The sequence below is a fragment of the Taudactylus pleione genome, unplaced genomic scaffold, assembly GCF_031769625.1.
Source record: "Taudactylus pleione unplaced genomic scaffold, aTauple2 ptg000377l, whole genome shotgun sequence".
Classification (NCBI taxonomy): domain Eukaryota; kingdom Metazoa; phylum Chordata; class Amphibia; order Anura; family Myobatrachidae; genus Taudactylus; species Taudactylus pleione.
Genome location: NW_028284778.1, coordinates 5770152 through 5784615, shown reverse-complemented (window position 1 = coordinate 5784615; position 14464 = coordinate 5770152). Strand labels below are relative to the sequence as shown.

General features: G+C 44.2%; 1 protein-coding gene across 1 annotated transcript in view; it reads right to left on the bottom strand.

Annotated features, from left to right (window-relative positions):
- Positions 1 to 577: 577 nt before the first annotated feature.
- The window catches only part of LOC148508082 (uncharacterized), a 16042-nt gene continuing 2155 nt past the window's right edge, over positions 578 to 14464 (bottom strand). Inside the window, exons 3-8 of the mRNA XM_088445072.1 lie at positions 12659 to 12680; positions 12413 to 12550; positions 12074 to 12323; positions 8814 to 8908; positions 8548 to 8659; positions 578 to 3156 (exon numbers count right to left, since the gene is read on the bottom strand). Of these exons, the coding sequence (XP_088301198.1) occupies positions 1499 to 3156; positions 8548 to 8659; positions 8814 to 8908; positions 12074 to 12323; positions 12413 to 12550; positions 12659 to 12680 (2275 nt within the window). The 3' untranslated portion in view covers positions 578 to 1498. The remainder of the gene's footprint in view (positions 3157 to 8547; positions 8660 to 8813; positions 8909 to 12073; positions 12324 to 12412; positions 12551 to 12658; positions 12681 to 14464) is intronic.

The following is a 14464-nucleotide window of genomic DNA, read 5'->3' as shown; positions in this document are numbered from 1 at the left end:
CGCAGAGGGCTCTTGCAGTGTTTTGCACCAGAGTCTGAATCGGGGCTCCCATAAGCAACTTTGTACAACAATGGGTGATACAGGGTCATACACTACTCCCCTTGCCACTCAGAGGGTGTAAATGGGCATTGGCAGGATAAGTTTGCTGGTGTGTAGATGGCACTGCGGGTGACAGAGGAGGGTGTGCGCAGAGATCCGGCTGATGTCAGGCAAAGGACAGGGCTGCTGCAAGTCCGCAGTGATAGTGATGTTGACACATTGTGTGCAGTATACATGACAATGTGGGATGTCTGGATAGAAACCCAGGAAACAGCATCATATAGTAACCCGATTGCAGACCCCTGAAGGAAATAGTATAATAAATATACTAGCAATGCACATGGGACCACCCCAAACTCTCCCCTCCAGACTGTGTAGGGCTGTCCCCTTATCCATACTGTGTAGGGCTCTCCCCTTATCCTTCCTTTCTTCCTTATCCTTACTTCATCCCCTTTTTTTTTTTTTTTACATGCACTTAAATAAATATAACAAAAGTAAGAACACATCATTGTTGGTAATATTCCATTTTATTACCGAATTTAAATAGACCATAATGTAGCATGCCATGACTATATATGCAATGTACTGTTATGTCATCTACCTACTCACTATATAAAGAATACCAAAATATATATATCACTAACAGATCATAAAACACATAATAGTCACTTTGCAAATTACAGTACACAATATACAGCGTTGTTATAAACATAGGCCAGCAATAAACATGACATAATACAGAAATATTTAAAAAAAATTAAAATGTAAAGTTGTTACATATAAGGCACAATTGTCAGTGACATAAAAGTGCAGGCAGCCATTTTGGGGGCAATCTTCAGACTACAATCATGTTACTGACTCCTTTATACTCAAGCAAATCTTCTGCATGTACCATGTGAATACGAGCACCCAATGGCAGCTTACCATGTATTACATCTGTGATCTTGGCATGCATAGTCATTTGCTTCATATCGAAGTTGTCAATCTTTTATATGTCTCCAGTCCGTTACTTTTATTATTTATTCTTTAGGATATAACAACGATGTGATCTTATTACTGTTGCGGAGTTATAGTATGTGCAGAAGGCCGCGTGCCGCAGGGGGTGCTGGGAGGGATCTGATTGGATCCCTCCCAGGGGGAAGCTGCAAATAGAAGTCCATAGGCTTCTATCGGGTAATGCCATCTGATATGGCATTACCCATCGCATCCATGCCCCAGAATGTATTGAATTTCGGGGCTTGGTGCATATGAGAAACACAGGTTAAATCCCCCAAATGGCATTTTCGGGGGTTTTACCGCATTTCTGGCTTTGCTGCATCCCACCCTACGTGAGTGAAGCTTTAAAAGGCCCCCAATTATTCAGTGATGTCAATACAATCTATACATATATATTTACACCAATTTTTTTATCATTTACAATAAGGATATCAAAATTTTTTACAATATTTAGATAATTGCTTCAAACCTTTTTTCTTTGTGAATTTCTCTGTTGTACAACAAGGGATTCTTTTTGCGTAAAATATTTTCCATACTCAAAACATGGAAATGTCTTTTCACCTGTGTGAGTTTTCAGATGTCTGACTAGATCTAGTCTCTTTGTAAAACATTTCCCACACTCAGAGCATGGAAATGGTTTCTCACCTGTGTGAGTTTTCAGATGTTTAACAAGATTTGATTTCTGTGTAAAACATTTTTCACAATCAAAGCACTGAAATGGTTTATCACCTGTGTGAGTTCTCTTATGTTTAAGGAGACCTGGTTTCTGTGTAAAACATTTCCCACAATCAAAGCACTGAAATGGTTTATCACTTGTGTGAGTTCTCTTATGTTTAAGGAGACCTGGTTTCTGTGTAAAACATTTCCCACAATCAAAGCACTGAAATGGTTTATCACCTGTATGGGCTCTATGATGTGCAACAAGAGCTGATTTCCGTGTAAAACATTTCCCACACTCAGAACATGAAAATGGCTTCTCCCCTATGTGACTTCTCTGATGTTCAGCAAGAACTGATTTATGTGTAAAACATTTCCCACACTCAGAACATGGAAATGGCTTTTCACCTGTGTGAGTTCTCTGATGTCTGATAAAAGCTGATTTATGTGCAACACATTTCCCACACTCAGAACATTGAAATGGCTTCTCACCTGTGTGTGTTCTCTGATGTTTGACAAGAGCTGATTTATCTGCAAAACAATTACCACACTCAGAACATGAAAATGGCCTCTCACCTGTGTGACTTCTCTTATGTACAACAAGAGTTGATTTATATGTAAAACATTTTCCACATTCAGAACATAGAAATGGCTTCTCACCTGTGTGACTTCTGTGATGTCTGACAAGATCTTGTTTCTGTGAAAAACAATTCCCACACTCAGAGCATGAAAATGGTTTCTCACCCGTGTGACTTATCAGATGTTTAACAAGATTTGATTTCTGTGTAAAACATTTCCCGCAATGAGTACATGGAAACGGCTTCTTACCTGTATGACTTGCCTGATGTTTAAGAAGATATGATTTTTGTCTAAAACATTTCCCACAATCAAAGCAATTAAATAGTTTATCACCTGTATGAGCTCTTTGATGTGCAACAAGAGCGGATTTTCTTGTGAAACATTTCTCACACTGAAAGCATGAAAATGGTTTCTCACCCGTGTGAGTTCTCTGATGTGTAACAAGATTTGATTTATGTGTAAAACATTTTCCACATTCAGAACATGGAAATGGTTTCTCACCTGTGTGATTTCTCTGATGTATAACAAGATTTGATTTCCGTGCAAAACATCTCCCACACTCAGAACATGGAAACTGTTTCCTACCTGTGTGAGTTCTCTGATGTCTAACAAAGATTGAACGATGTAAGAAATGTTTACCACACTCAGAACAGGGAAATATTTTAGCACTAGTAGGGATTGTTCTGTGTGTTACAATGTTGAAATTATCAGCAGAACCTTCTTTATGGATACAGGGATCAGATGACGAATCTCCACTGTCGAACACTGGACTCATATTTAGTGTATCTGGGTTTTGTCCTAAAGAATCTTGTATGTTGTAATCTTCTATTTTAAAATCTGAAAAAGGTAGATGATCCTTTGAGGTATTCCTGTTTTTCCATCCACCTGCTGGAAATAAAATACATTTTTGGAAATAGATATTTTCTTTCTGCATTAAGTTAAAGTTCATACTATGGGGGGAATTCTCTAATCTAGCATGGCCCCATTGGAGCCTCTTGCGCTGTGGGCGTCGCTCTAACGTCAAACACAGCAAAGCAGCCTTTGCGGATTTCTGCGCGCACCTCCTGAGGTCGCAAGCAGCAATCAGAGTAAACACACTGGAAAAAATCTATCTGAAATTGTGGCCATTGACCACAACTTGCTACACTTAGTAAAAGTTCATACTATAGGGGGAATTTGTTTGGCTTGCGTGCATTCATAAAAGTATCTGGCAATGTAGGCATCACTGTAACCAAATACAGTGGAGCCACTGATTTCTGCTTGCACCTCCTAAATTTGCAAGCAAAAAATGGGATTTTGGTTCTTATCTGATAAATATTTTCCGATTCCATAGGGGACACTGGAAGGCTTCTTCTACCCTGTACCCCACACCCTGCAACAGTCACTTTAAACAAACAAAGCCTAAGTACAGGGAGTAGGAGAGGAGGAAAAGGCCAAACACACAGAACATACACACAAAGAGGAACCCATGGGTCTGCAAAACAACCCCATGCAAGCCAGGGGCATATGGGTGGGCATCTACTGCCCCCCATGTAGTCAGAGAAAAGGATTTATCTGGTAAGAACCAAACTCCCATATTCATGACCCTTTGCCCAAAGCTAACATCTCTGGAGGTGAAGGTGTCAAACCTGTAGAATTTGATGAAGGTGTGTGCAGAGGACCATGTAGCCGCTCTGCAAAGTTGCTCCACTGAGGCACCTCACCAAGCCACCCAGAAAGTGCCCACTGATCTGGTTAATTAAGCCATCACCAAGCTGATTGGCCAAAAGGTATGCATGCAGGATGACTGATTTAATTCAACTTGCTAGCGTCTGCTTGGTAGCCGTCCAGCTCCGCTTACGGGCATCATAAACACACACAAAAAGCTAATCAGAATGGCAGAAATATTTAATCCTGTAAATGTAGATGCGGCGGGACCACACAAAGTCCATAGAGATGAGCGTGGAACCTGTTGTGTCCCCAGAATAGAAGGTACAACAATTTCCTGGTTGATATGGAATGTAGAAACCACCTTCGTAAGAAAATCCAAACTAGTGCAGAGAACTGCATTATCTGAGTGGAAGATCAGAAAGGGGGAACTATATTGACAAAGCACTTAAATCTGACAACTGCCGAAAAGAAGGTATGGCAAGAAGGAGATACACTATCATTGACTCCAAAGGCTTGAAAGGATAAGACTAAAGAGCCCTTAAAACCAGAACAAAATCCCACAAAGCCACCAGGGGAAGAAAAGGTGGTTGAATGTGAAGCAACCCCTGAAGGAAGGCTTGGACTGCCAGAAGCACAAACATCTGCTGTAAAAAAAGAGACAGGGCAGAGACCTGAACTTTGAAGGAAGATAGATGGAGCCCATAGTCCAAACCTGACAAGACCTTGGATAGATGGGAGACTGACGGGTCCAGCTTCAGGACTGAACACCAGGAAAAATAGGCTTACCACACCTGATGATAAGCTCTCAACGATATTAGCTTCCTGGTGCAAAAGCATAATGCACACTACAGCATTTGAAAAAAACATGGTTTTCAAGAGGGCTGTTTCAACAGCCACCCCATCAAAGCCAGGTGAGGGAGATCCAAGTGTAGGAATGCACTCTAGGGACAGAATATTTGGCCTGAAAGGCATTCACCAAGGAGAAGCCACCGATAACTGATGAAGATCCATGTACCAGGTCCTGGTTGGCTGGTCTGGAGCCACCAGAATGGTGACCCACCCTCCAACTTTAACCTGTGAAGAACCCATGACACCAGAGACACCAGAGGAAAAAGGTAGATGAGAAATGTTCATGGAATAAAAGGGTGTCCATCAGCAGGGCTTCCGGATCCGTAGTTCGGGAGCAGAACCGAGGCAACTTGCGATTGTGACTGGAGACCATAATGTATAAGTCATGATGGCCTCAGCGATCCACTAGCATCTGGAACTTGGTGGGGTAAAAAGACCATTCTCCCATGTGAATGTCCTGATGACTGACAGTTTCCTTCCCAGTTTCTGAGTACCAAGATATAACTGCTGACAGCACAGGGAAAAACTATTCTGCCAATGGAGAATTCTGCTGATTGCTCATGGCCCCAGGGTTTTGAGTGCTGCCCTAATGATTGATGTATGTGACAGCTGTCACGCTGTCTGTCTGAACCTTTACCACCTTCAACTGGCCTCATCTGACAAAGGGCTTGGTAGATTGGTGCTCCAGAACATTGTTTGGAAGATGGGATTCCCGAGCCATCCAACTGACCCTGGATGGTGTAGTGGAGCATTTCCGCACCCCACCCCCTCAGGCTTGCATCTACTGTGAGCAGCAACCAGCTGAATCAGAGAGGGGCATCCCCTGTCTAAGTGGGAACCACCACAGCAGGGAGTGATGCACTGAGACAAGTTGAGAAGCTGAGACTAGAAGTGAAGAGGAGAGTGGTTCCATTTGAAAAGGATCTCCATCTCAAGAGATCTGGAGTGAAATTCAGCGTATTTCATCATGTCAAAGGTGGAGACTAACTTGCCCAGAACTCTCATGCAGAGATGTATTGACACTTGGTGCATCCAAAGAAGACACCATAGCATGTTCAGTAAGGTAAAAATCTTGTCCCTGGGGAGGAAAACTCACTGAGATTGGGTATTTAGCAGAGCTTCCAAGTGAAGCATCTTTTGCAGTGGAGACAATCTGGACTTGTGCCAAATGATAAGCCAACCATGTACCTGAAGGGCTTGAACCACTACAAGGAGATGCTCCTGAAGTGTGACTGGAGGCTGAGCCACAATGAGAAGGTCGTCCAGTTATGAGATGATTCGGACCATGCAGAGTTGAAGATTGGACTCCATCACATGACATTTGTGAAAACATGAGGTGCTGATGATAAGCTATATGGCAAGGCCTGAAATTGGTAATGATCAGATAGAATTGCAAAGTGGAGGTATCGCTGATGGACCCTCCAAATGGGAATATGAAAATATGTGTCCTTGACATCCAGGGACACCAGGAAATCTCCTGGCTCCAAGGCCAGCATGATGGACCGGAGGGATTCCATCCTGAACCTGGAAACTCTGATGAAGACATTAAGTTGAGGATGGAGTAAAAAGAGCTATCTGGCGTTTTTACGAGGAACAGATTGGTATAGAAACCAGTCCCTCTTTGATGAGGTGGAACTGGGATAATGACATCGGAAGTCAGAAGGGTCCTGATGGACTCCTGCAAGGCTAATTCTTTGATGAGGTCGACAGGTAGACCTGTCATGAAGAACTGGCCTGGAGGGGCTTCCCTGAAGTCCAAAACGTAACCTAAGAGGGATGACTTGGACTCAGTAGTCAGACACTATTTGCAGCCATGCATTAGAGAAAGCAGAAGATGCCATCTCACCATGGGTACCCATAGGTAGGAGTTCGACCTATCATGCAGTATGTTTTACCACAAGTTTAAAAGTAGGCAGGCAGCCTGATCAGGCCTGTCTGCCCCTGGACTTGCCACTTCTGGGCGAGGAACTCTGGCCTCTCGCGGAGGACTGAAATCTCAGCTATCCCTGGGGGCGACAGGACTGAAAGGAAAAAGTCCTGAGTTACGGAGGGATAGATAGAGAATTTGGAGGCCACCATAGCTGTAATGATCTTATTCAATTCGGGACCGAACAGAACACCTCCCGTAAATGGAAGGGATTCCAGAGCCATCTTAGATTCAAAGTCTGCATGCAGAAACAAAGCAAGATTGTTCATCTGTCAGCTACTGCAGAGGATGAAACCTTAGCGGACAGGATGCTTGAATCATTAGCTGCTTCCCCCAGTTAAGTGGCCAGATATTGTTGGCAATTGACAACAAATCTGAGCAATGGATGCCAGACCCGAGTCTTCTGTCTAGGGAATCAGCTCACTGCTTCAAGACCTTCATAACCCAAGCCAAAGTGAGAACTGGCCATAGCTCTGCAAATGCAGTAGACAATATGCTTATAAGTAAAAACCTCAATCTTCCTGTCCATGGTATTCTTAGGAGGGGCTAAGTTTGGGAGAGGATGCCTGTTGGGCTTCGCCAGCCTTGCTATATGGGTGACCACTGGGGGAGATGTCTCCAATTTTGTCATGTCAGAGTAAGAGAGTGGATAAAGTCATGAAATGCTTGGAAATGTCCGGGTTTCCAAAATAAGATCCTCTAGCTAATCGGAGGATAAAAAATAACAGTCTTCTTCCTGTGTTTAAAGAAAGCTCCCTCCTGAGAAGGGGTACTATTCAAATCCATACTACATAAGGTGGACCTGACTGCGGCAATTAAAGATTCCATATGAACTGGACCACGCTGCTCATCAACCTGTAAGGAGGACAACTGTAGGTCTGAATCCTGTGGAAATTCTTGATCTGATAGGGACGAAACCTCACAGTATGACTCATACCCTGATTGTAGGGGGGTAGTCATATGATGGCCTCTGAAGGACAGCGAGGTCCAACATCTTTTGTAGGGGAGTTGGAGACCTGTGTGAGACCCTGTAAGGACTGGGATAGCTCTGCACCTAAAGCCAGCTCCACTGGCTAGAAAACTACCAGCAAGGAGGAGGGACCAGCAGTAGATCCATCAACAGGGGAAGACCTGGAATAAGCCAATTGTTTTACTTCCCGCGTGCAGATTAACACTTGTGTGGCTTTAGAGGGCTCCGAGCGCAACTGCTACATAGACACTGTGGATCAGCAGCAACATATCTGCTGATACTGCAGAGCTGATCGGCAGAGTCCCAGGTAACCAGCCCTCACTATTAGGAGACAGGATGGCCCCTGTCGGGAACCACCTGGTTCGCATTGCAGCAAGTGGTGGTGAACCCACCGTTGCTGACCAAGAACTGGGGCTCGGGGTATTTGTCTGATCCCTTTATCCAGCAATCACCCCTCCAGAGGCCTAGGTGATTTCAGCTGGCAACCGGTTGTTCTGCGTTGCGGCAAGTGGTGGTTTTCCAGCGGCTGCTGCAGATTTAGCTGAGTCCCAGCTGTTCCATCTGACTCCGAAAGCATCTGTCTTTGTCACTAGAAACAGAGGGAACCTTGTGATCGTGCCGGGGCTCCGGTCCATGCTGATCAGTGGAGTGCTGCACATGCAGAAGGATCCCCTAGCTTACTGCAGAACCTAAGGGTGACCGATCATTAACCACCAAGATCCACTTCCTTCTTCAATAAGAAACCTTCACATATGGTAGGGAATATTCATGATGTGGACTTTAATGCAACAGGAGAGTTGGGTAAAAAATAAGAGACGGCTGTACTTACAGAACAAGGAGAATATGTGACTGTTCTCTGTAATAAGTGATTATTACTCACCTGTGCTGATATCTGTAGGGATTTCCTCCTCCTTACACTGCTGATCACCCCTCACATACGTCTCTTCTTCAGCCTTCCTATCTTCTACCTTAATATTAGTCAGCTCTTCACCCTAAAAAATGCACAAAACAATAGGATAAGATGCTAATATTGTCCGATTTTATTCATATAGAATATCAGCGCATAATCTGACATCTTCTCCATAGGTCATGTAATGAAGTCACTTCGGTATTTTTGATTTTGCTGAGACCCTAAATCACATCTACCTGATCCTCATGTGGGGTCCTGTGATTCTCCTCTGTACAATCCTGTGAATGTGGAAGGGGACATCTCTCTGGGGTATCTCTGTTACTGAACCCATCTGCAGGAGACACACAGTGACTGAGTACATTGTGCATATGTAATTATCAGGTGATGTCTGTATATAGATGATCCTCATAACTGATCTCTTCATTACAATAAATTAAAGTCTCCTCTTACCCAGTGATGTGAGAGGCCAGTGATTCTTCACCAATTGTCCTTCGCGTCCACCTAAATTAGGGGTAGGCATTAAGGGGCCCCCAGCTTTTGTAGAACTACACATTCCAGAATGACCAGTCATCACCCAGACACATCCCTGGTGTTACTGTATAATGTCCCATTCCCAACAGTCACCTCTCCAGTCATCACCCAGACACATCCCCTGGTGTTACTGTATAATGTCCCATTCCCAGCAGTCACCTCTCCAGTCAGCAGCTGAATGATCTTGGTGAGTTTGAGAACAATCTTGCCCAGCCTAATCCACCTGACACCCAAGGATGACTGCCATGTATCTCACAGTAATGCCCTTAAGACATCACTACGTGCCCCTCAAACCACACCCTATTCCCCTTACATCATACCTTCCATGATGCCAGTAATACCAATACACCTGCCCCACTATGCCATCCCATATGTCAATTACAAACCTATGAGGTCTTTACACATGCCAGTGAGACCTTCACTCACCCACAAGCCACTTAGAAGCACATTAGACTTTCTCCACCTTCCTATCAAACTTCCCCCACTTTGGCACCAGACCTTTCCACATGCTGCTTACAAGCTAGGGATGGTCACCACAAGAACACTGGCTAATGGTTTAACCCAATGGTTAGTGCACATCACCAATGTTTTGGGGTCTGCAGATGATGAGGATCCGTTCCTCCCATGTGCAGAATGGGTCCTGCGATCTCGCTCGCAGACCCCTCCAAGCCACAACATGATTGACATGCTGCAGCATTTGGGGGGTGGAGCTGGTGTGTGTCAAGCAGCAAAGAAGATCATCATGGCTGATTTGACATTTTATCATTATTGATAATCTGGCAGTACAGACACAATAGGCGCAGCTCATGTATAGATAGTGGACTCGTATATTTGGTTTGGCGAGACCTAGTTTTGAAGCGTGGAGTCTAACGTGCCGGTGGTGTTCACCAGGGACTTCCGCAAGGAGGTATGGACTTAGCTGCATCCGACAAGCAGGTCGCGGCCCTCAGACTAGTACCTACTGTACTACGAGTGCTGGTGTTCACTGAACAGGGTAGAGTTCAATGAAGATGTACAGCTTAGTCGACAAACCAGGACAAAACCAAATGTGCAAGATGGTACCAGGGAGCAGACTTATGCAGGTCACGGAGGATAGCCAAGGGTCAAACCAGATTATTAAGCACAGTACCAGGGAGCAAACAAAGTCGTGTCACGTACAAAGCTAAGGTCAGGAACGAGCAGTAGAATCACAACAGGAACGCTGGAGTAAGAATTGGGAGCCTATACTTTGGTACCAAAGTGTCCTCGGGAACCTCCTTATATAGGAGACAAGATTTGGCGCCTTAGTGACATCATCCTCCGGTTCGCCTGGCCCTTTAAGAGTAATATTGAGCGGCCTGCGCGGCCCTATGGGAGCCGCAGCTGCTCACTGTGGGGGAGAGGAAGCAAGCCGCCCAAACCGCACACAGCGTGTCCAGATGGCAGCAACATTGAGGAGCCAGCCGGACTTTGAAGAAACAGGTCCCGGGAACCACCCCCCCACTGCCCCTTACACCAACAGCGCTGCCGGACCCATTAGGTAGATGCCGGGATCCAGCATGCAGTGACATACTGTAAGCACCATTTGCATCGCGATAATGGGTTCTAAATCCTCTAAGGTGATTGTGTGTTGTTGTATATTTCCAGAAGTCACTTTGCACAACATTTTATTAGAAGTATATACACAATACTACACTCTAATTTCTTTTCATACTTGAACAAGAATGGAAGAAGTCACTTTTTTTTCACTAAGTGATTTTAAATCACATTTTCATGGACTAATATTCTATAGACTTTTTTGTTTGTGAGAGGTATAATGAAGGTACTATTTAAAATACTTGGTAGGTAAAGGCTGCATCATCTAACAACAGAGGGTTTATTTACTAAAGTACAGGTTTTTAGAAGTGGAGATGTTGCCCAAAGCAACCAGATTCTAGTTATTAACTTCTACAAGGTGCTAGATAAATGTTAAGTAGAATCTGATTGGTTGCTATGGGCAACATCTCCACTTCTAAAAACTCTCACTTTAGTAAATATACCCCCAGGTGTCAAAAAATTGTAGAATGGGCACAGTTGACGCGTTTCAACACTCAAAATGCCTTTGTCATCTTGCCTTTGAGAAAGTAATTTTTTACGACAAAAGGGTCCATATCTTTGCCAAGCTCAGAAAATCTACGCTTAGTCCTGTTGACTATGGCCATCTTCAGATGGCGTTTGCTGCTTTGTGCCTATGCTTATGGATGCGTTTTTGTAGCAGGGGGATCTTGTATTCCCTCTCCTGCAGGCTCCCTCCTCCTCTGTTGCCTTTTTATAAAAAGACACTGCATGCAAGTGTCATAACAGGCAGTGCCAATAACCTTGCCAGTACAACCTATAATCGGACCTGCTGTCCCAGCAAGGGAACTTTCATACATACCCATAATTAAAAGAAGCAGATTAACGTGGCAATATAGACGAGGGCATATAGCCAAGGGGGAAGCATGATCGCTTCCCTAACAGTACACTTTTGCAGTTTGGACGCACTCTGCACCTTCCTAGGTAGTGGGAGTAACTCTCTAGGCACCCTGCTACCTAGAAAGACACAGGGAGTGTACATAGGACCTACTTGGCACCAATCTTTCTGCTCCCTGCGTCCTATAGTTCTGCTTTACTCTGATGACTCTTAATGCAGAGTGGTGAGAGGTGAATATGATAAAGACTACTATTAAAACACACAAATCTGATTAATACTGACTGCCATGATTTATATTGTCCGGTGAAACGAGCGCTCAGAGTAATTATAGCCATGCCTCCCAGACAGATACGCAATGTGTATGATGGTGATGCAGTAACACATACAATACTGTTCCTTGTATGTACAGAATAGAATCCATGACTGTGCCCACTCGGATACCAGAGATGATAGGGTTGTTGCGCAGTCTGGTCGCCATAGGCTCCATCATTAAGGCAAAGAAAAGAGGTGAGAGGGCATACCCTTGTCTGGTACCATTATGAATATTAAATGGAGGGGAAGCAAATCCATTCGCTAGGACCAGGGCATTGGGGCTAAAATAAAGAGAAGCAATTCCATGTGTAGAGTTTCTTCGCAATCTGAAGGCCTGAAGAGTAAGATGCATGAAGGTCCAGTCTAGTCTATTAAAGGCCTCTTCTGTGTCTAAGGCCACCACCAGAGCAGGGAGGGATATCTTTTTATCTATGTGTATGAGGCCAAACAGTTTACGAGTGTTGTCAGAGACCTGACGTGCAGGAATAAAGCCGACTTGGTCCAAATGGACAAGGAGGGAATAATCGATGCAAGAATTTTTGCAAAAAGTTTGAGGTCTACATTTAGGAGAGAATTTGGCCTATAGCCAGAGCATGAAGCGCGGTCACTGCTTTCCTTGTGAATAACTATAATCTCTGCTCTAGTTTTGGCGCCATCAGATTTCTGGGCAGTAAGGATTGCATTATAAAGACTAAGAAGCTAGGGGGAAAGGGAGGGCGAAAACTTTATAGAAAACGAGGCTGTGAAGCCGATTAAGAGACTTAACTGCACAAGCCAATTCTGGACCAATGTGCATTATTTGGATACCTTCTTCCTTTTTGGGGGGCATCTGAGAAACAAGAGGACTCTTATTATAAATGAAACACAAGCAGATAATTATTCTCTATGGCATCTGCTAACATCTAGCAACTATTGTTTTTATGGCAATGAAAAAGCATTCAGATGTCAGTAAGAAACAATAAACACACTTCTGGGCTTATTTTCTCACATATCGGCAGGATTACCTGCTAATATGTGCAAGAACCTGTGGCAGAGTCCGTGGTAGCTCTGTCTGCACAACTCAAAGGCGGGCATGCGCAGAGATCCGGCTGATGTCAGACAGAGGACAGGGCTGGTGCAAGTCCGCAGTGATAGTGATGTTGATGCATTGTGTGCAGTATACATGACAATGTGGGATGTCTGGATGGAATCCCAGGAAACAGCATCATATAGGAACCTGATTGCAGACCCATAAAGAAAATAATATAATAGATGTACAGCCAATGTGCAATGCACATGGGACCAGCCCAAACACACCCTCTCCCCTCCATACTGTGTAGGGATCTCCCATTATCCATACTGTGTAGGGCTCCCCCCTCATCCATACTGTGTAGGGCTCTCCCCTTATCCATACTGTGTAGGGCTCCCCCCTCATCCATACTGTGTAGGGCTCTCCCCTTATGCATACTGTGTAGGGCTCTCCCCTTATCCATACTGTGTAGGACTCCCCCCTTATTCATACTGTGAAGGGCTCTCCCCTTATCCATACTGTGTAGGGCTCTCCCCTTATCCATACTGTGTAGGGCTCTCCCATTATCCATACTGTGTAGGGCTCTCCTCTTATCCTTTCTTCATTTCCTATTGCATTTTCTTTTTACTCACGTTTAAAAAAGCAAGAACACAACTTGGTTGGTAATAATATGTTTTATTACCATATTTGAGTAGACCATAATGTAGCATGCCACGTCCATATTTACAATATACCGTTATGTCATCTACCTACTCACTATATAAAGAATACCAAAATAAAAATATAGATATAACATCAAGCTGAACGTAAAACATATTCCAATAGCCAAACTACAGTACACAATATACAGCGTTCTAATAAACATAGGGCAGCAATAAACATGACCTTTGCATAGACATAATACAGAAATATTAAAAATAATCACTGCAGCACAATTGTCAGCTGCACTGTGCAGGCAGCTATTTTGGGGGCATTCTTCAGACTACAGTCGATAAAATCAATAATGTCACTGGCTCTTAATAAACTGATAAGTTGTATTCTCATCGGTGTTGTTTCAGTTGCAGAATGGCTGCCTACATAATTAAGCTGTAGCTCTTATTAGAACCATCTTACAATTAGTGGGACTCATTCTCAGCCTTTACTTTAAACATGCTAAGGATGAGTGAAGCTTGTGCTCAGCACATGGATAGGATAGTATGGAATCAGGGATGAGATGTCTCACAATGCACAGAAATTACGCCTGATGTGTTTTATAACACTATTAGCAACTTAGTACACTATTAGGGACTGAGGGGGTGATTCAGCTGCAGACGCATTTGCTATCGCAGCTGCTAACAAAAGGTATCCTGCCTCCTGCATGCATTACTGATCCGAGCTGCGTACAGCATCGGATCATTTGCATGTCCAGCGGCCAGCTAAATGACCATTGGGTCACGCAAACCAGCCACCGCAGAGTGAAAAAGGCCAGGAAATCTCCTTCAGCTGACGGAGATCCTGGCCTCGCTACTTGCCTCCAACGGCAGTGACGCGCCTTCATTTTGGGAAACGGAGGCCGGAGCTGCCGCCTCCCCGCCCATAAGCGGCAGCAGAATGTCAATCACTGA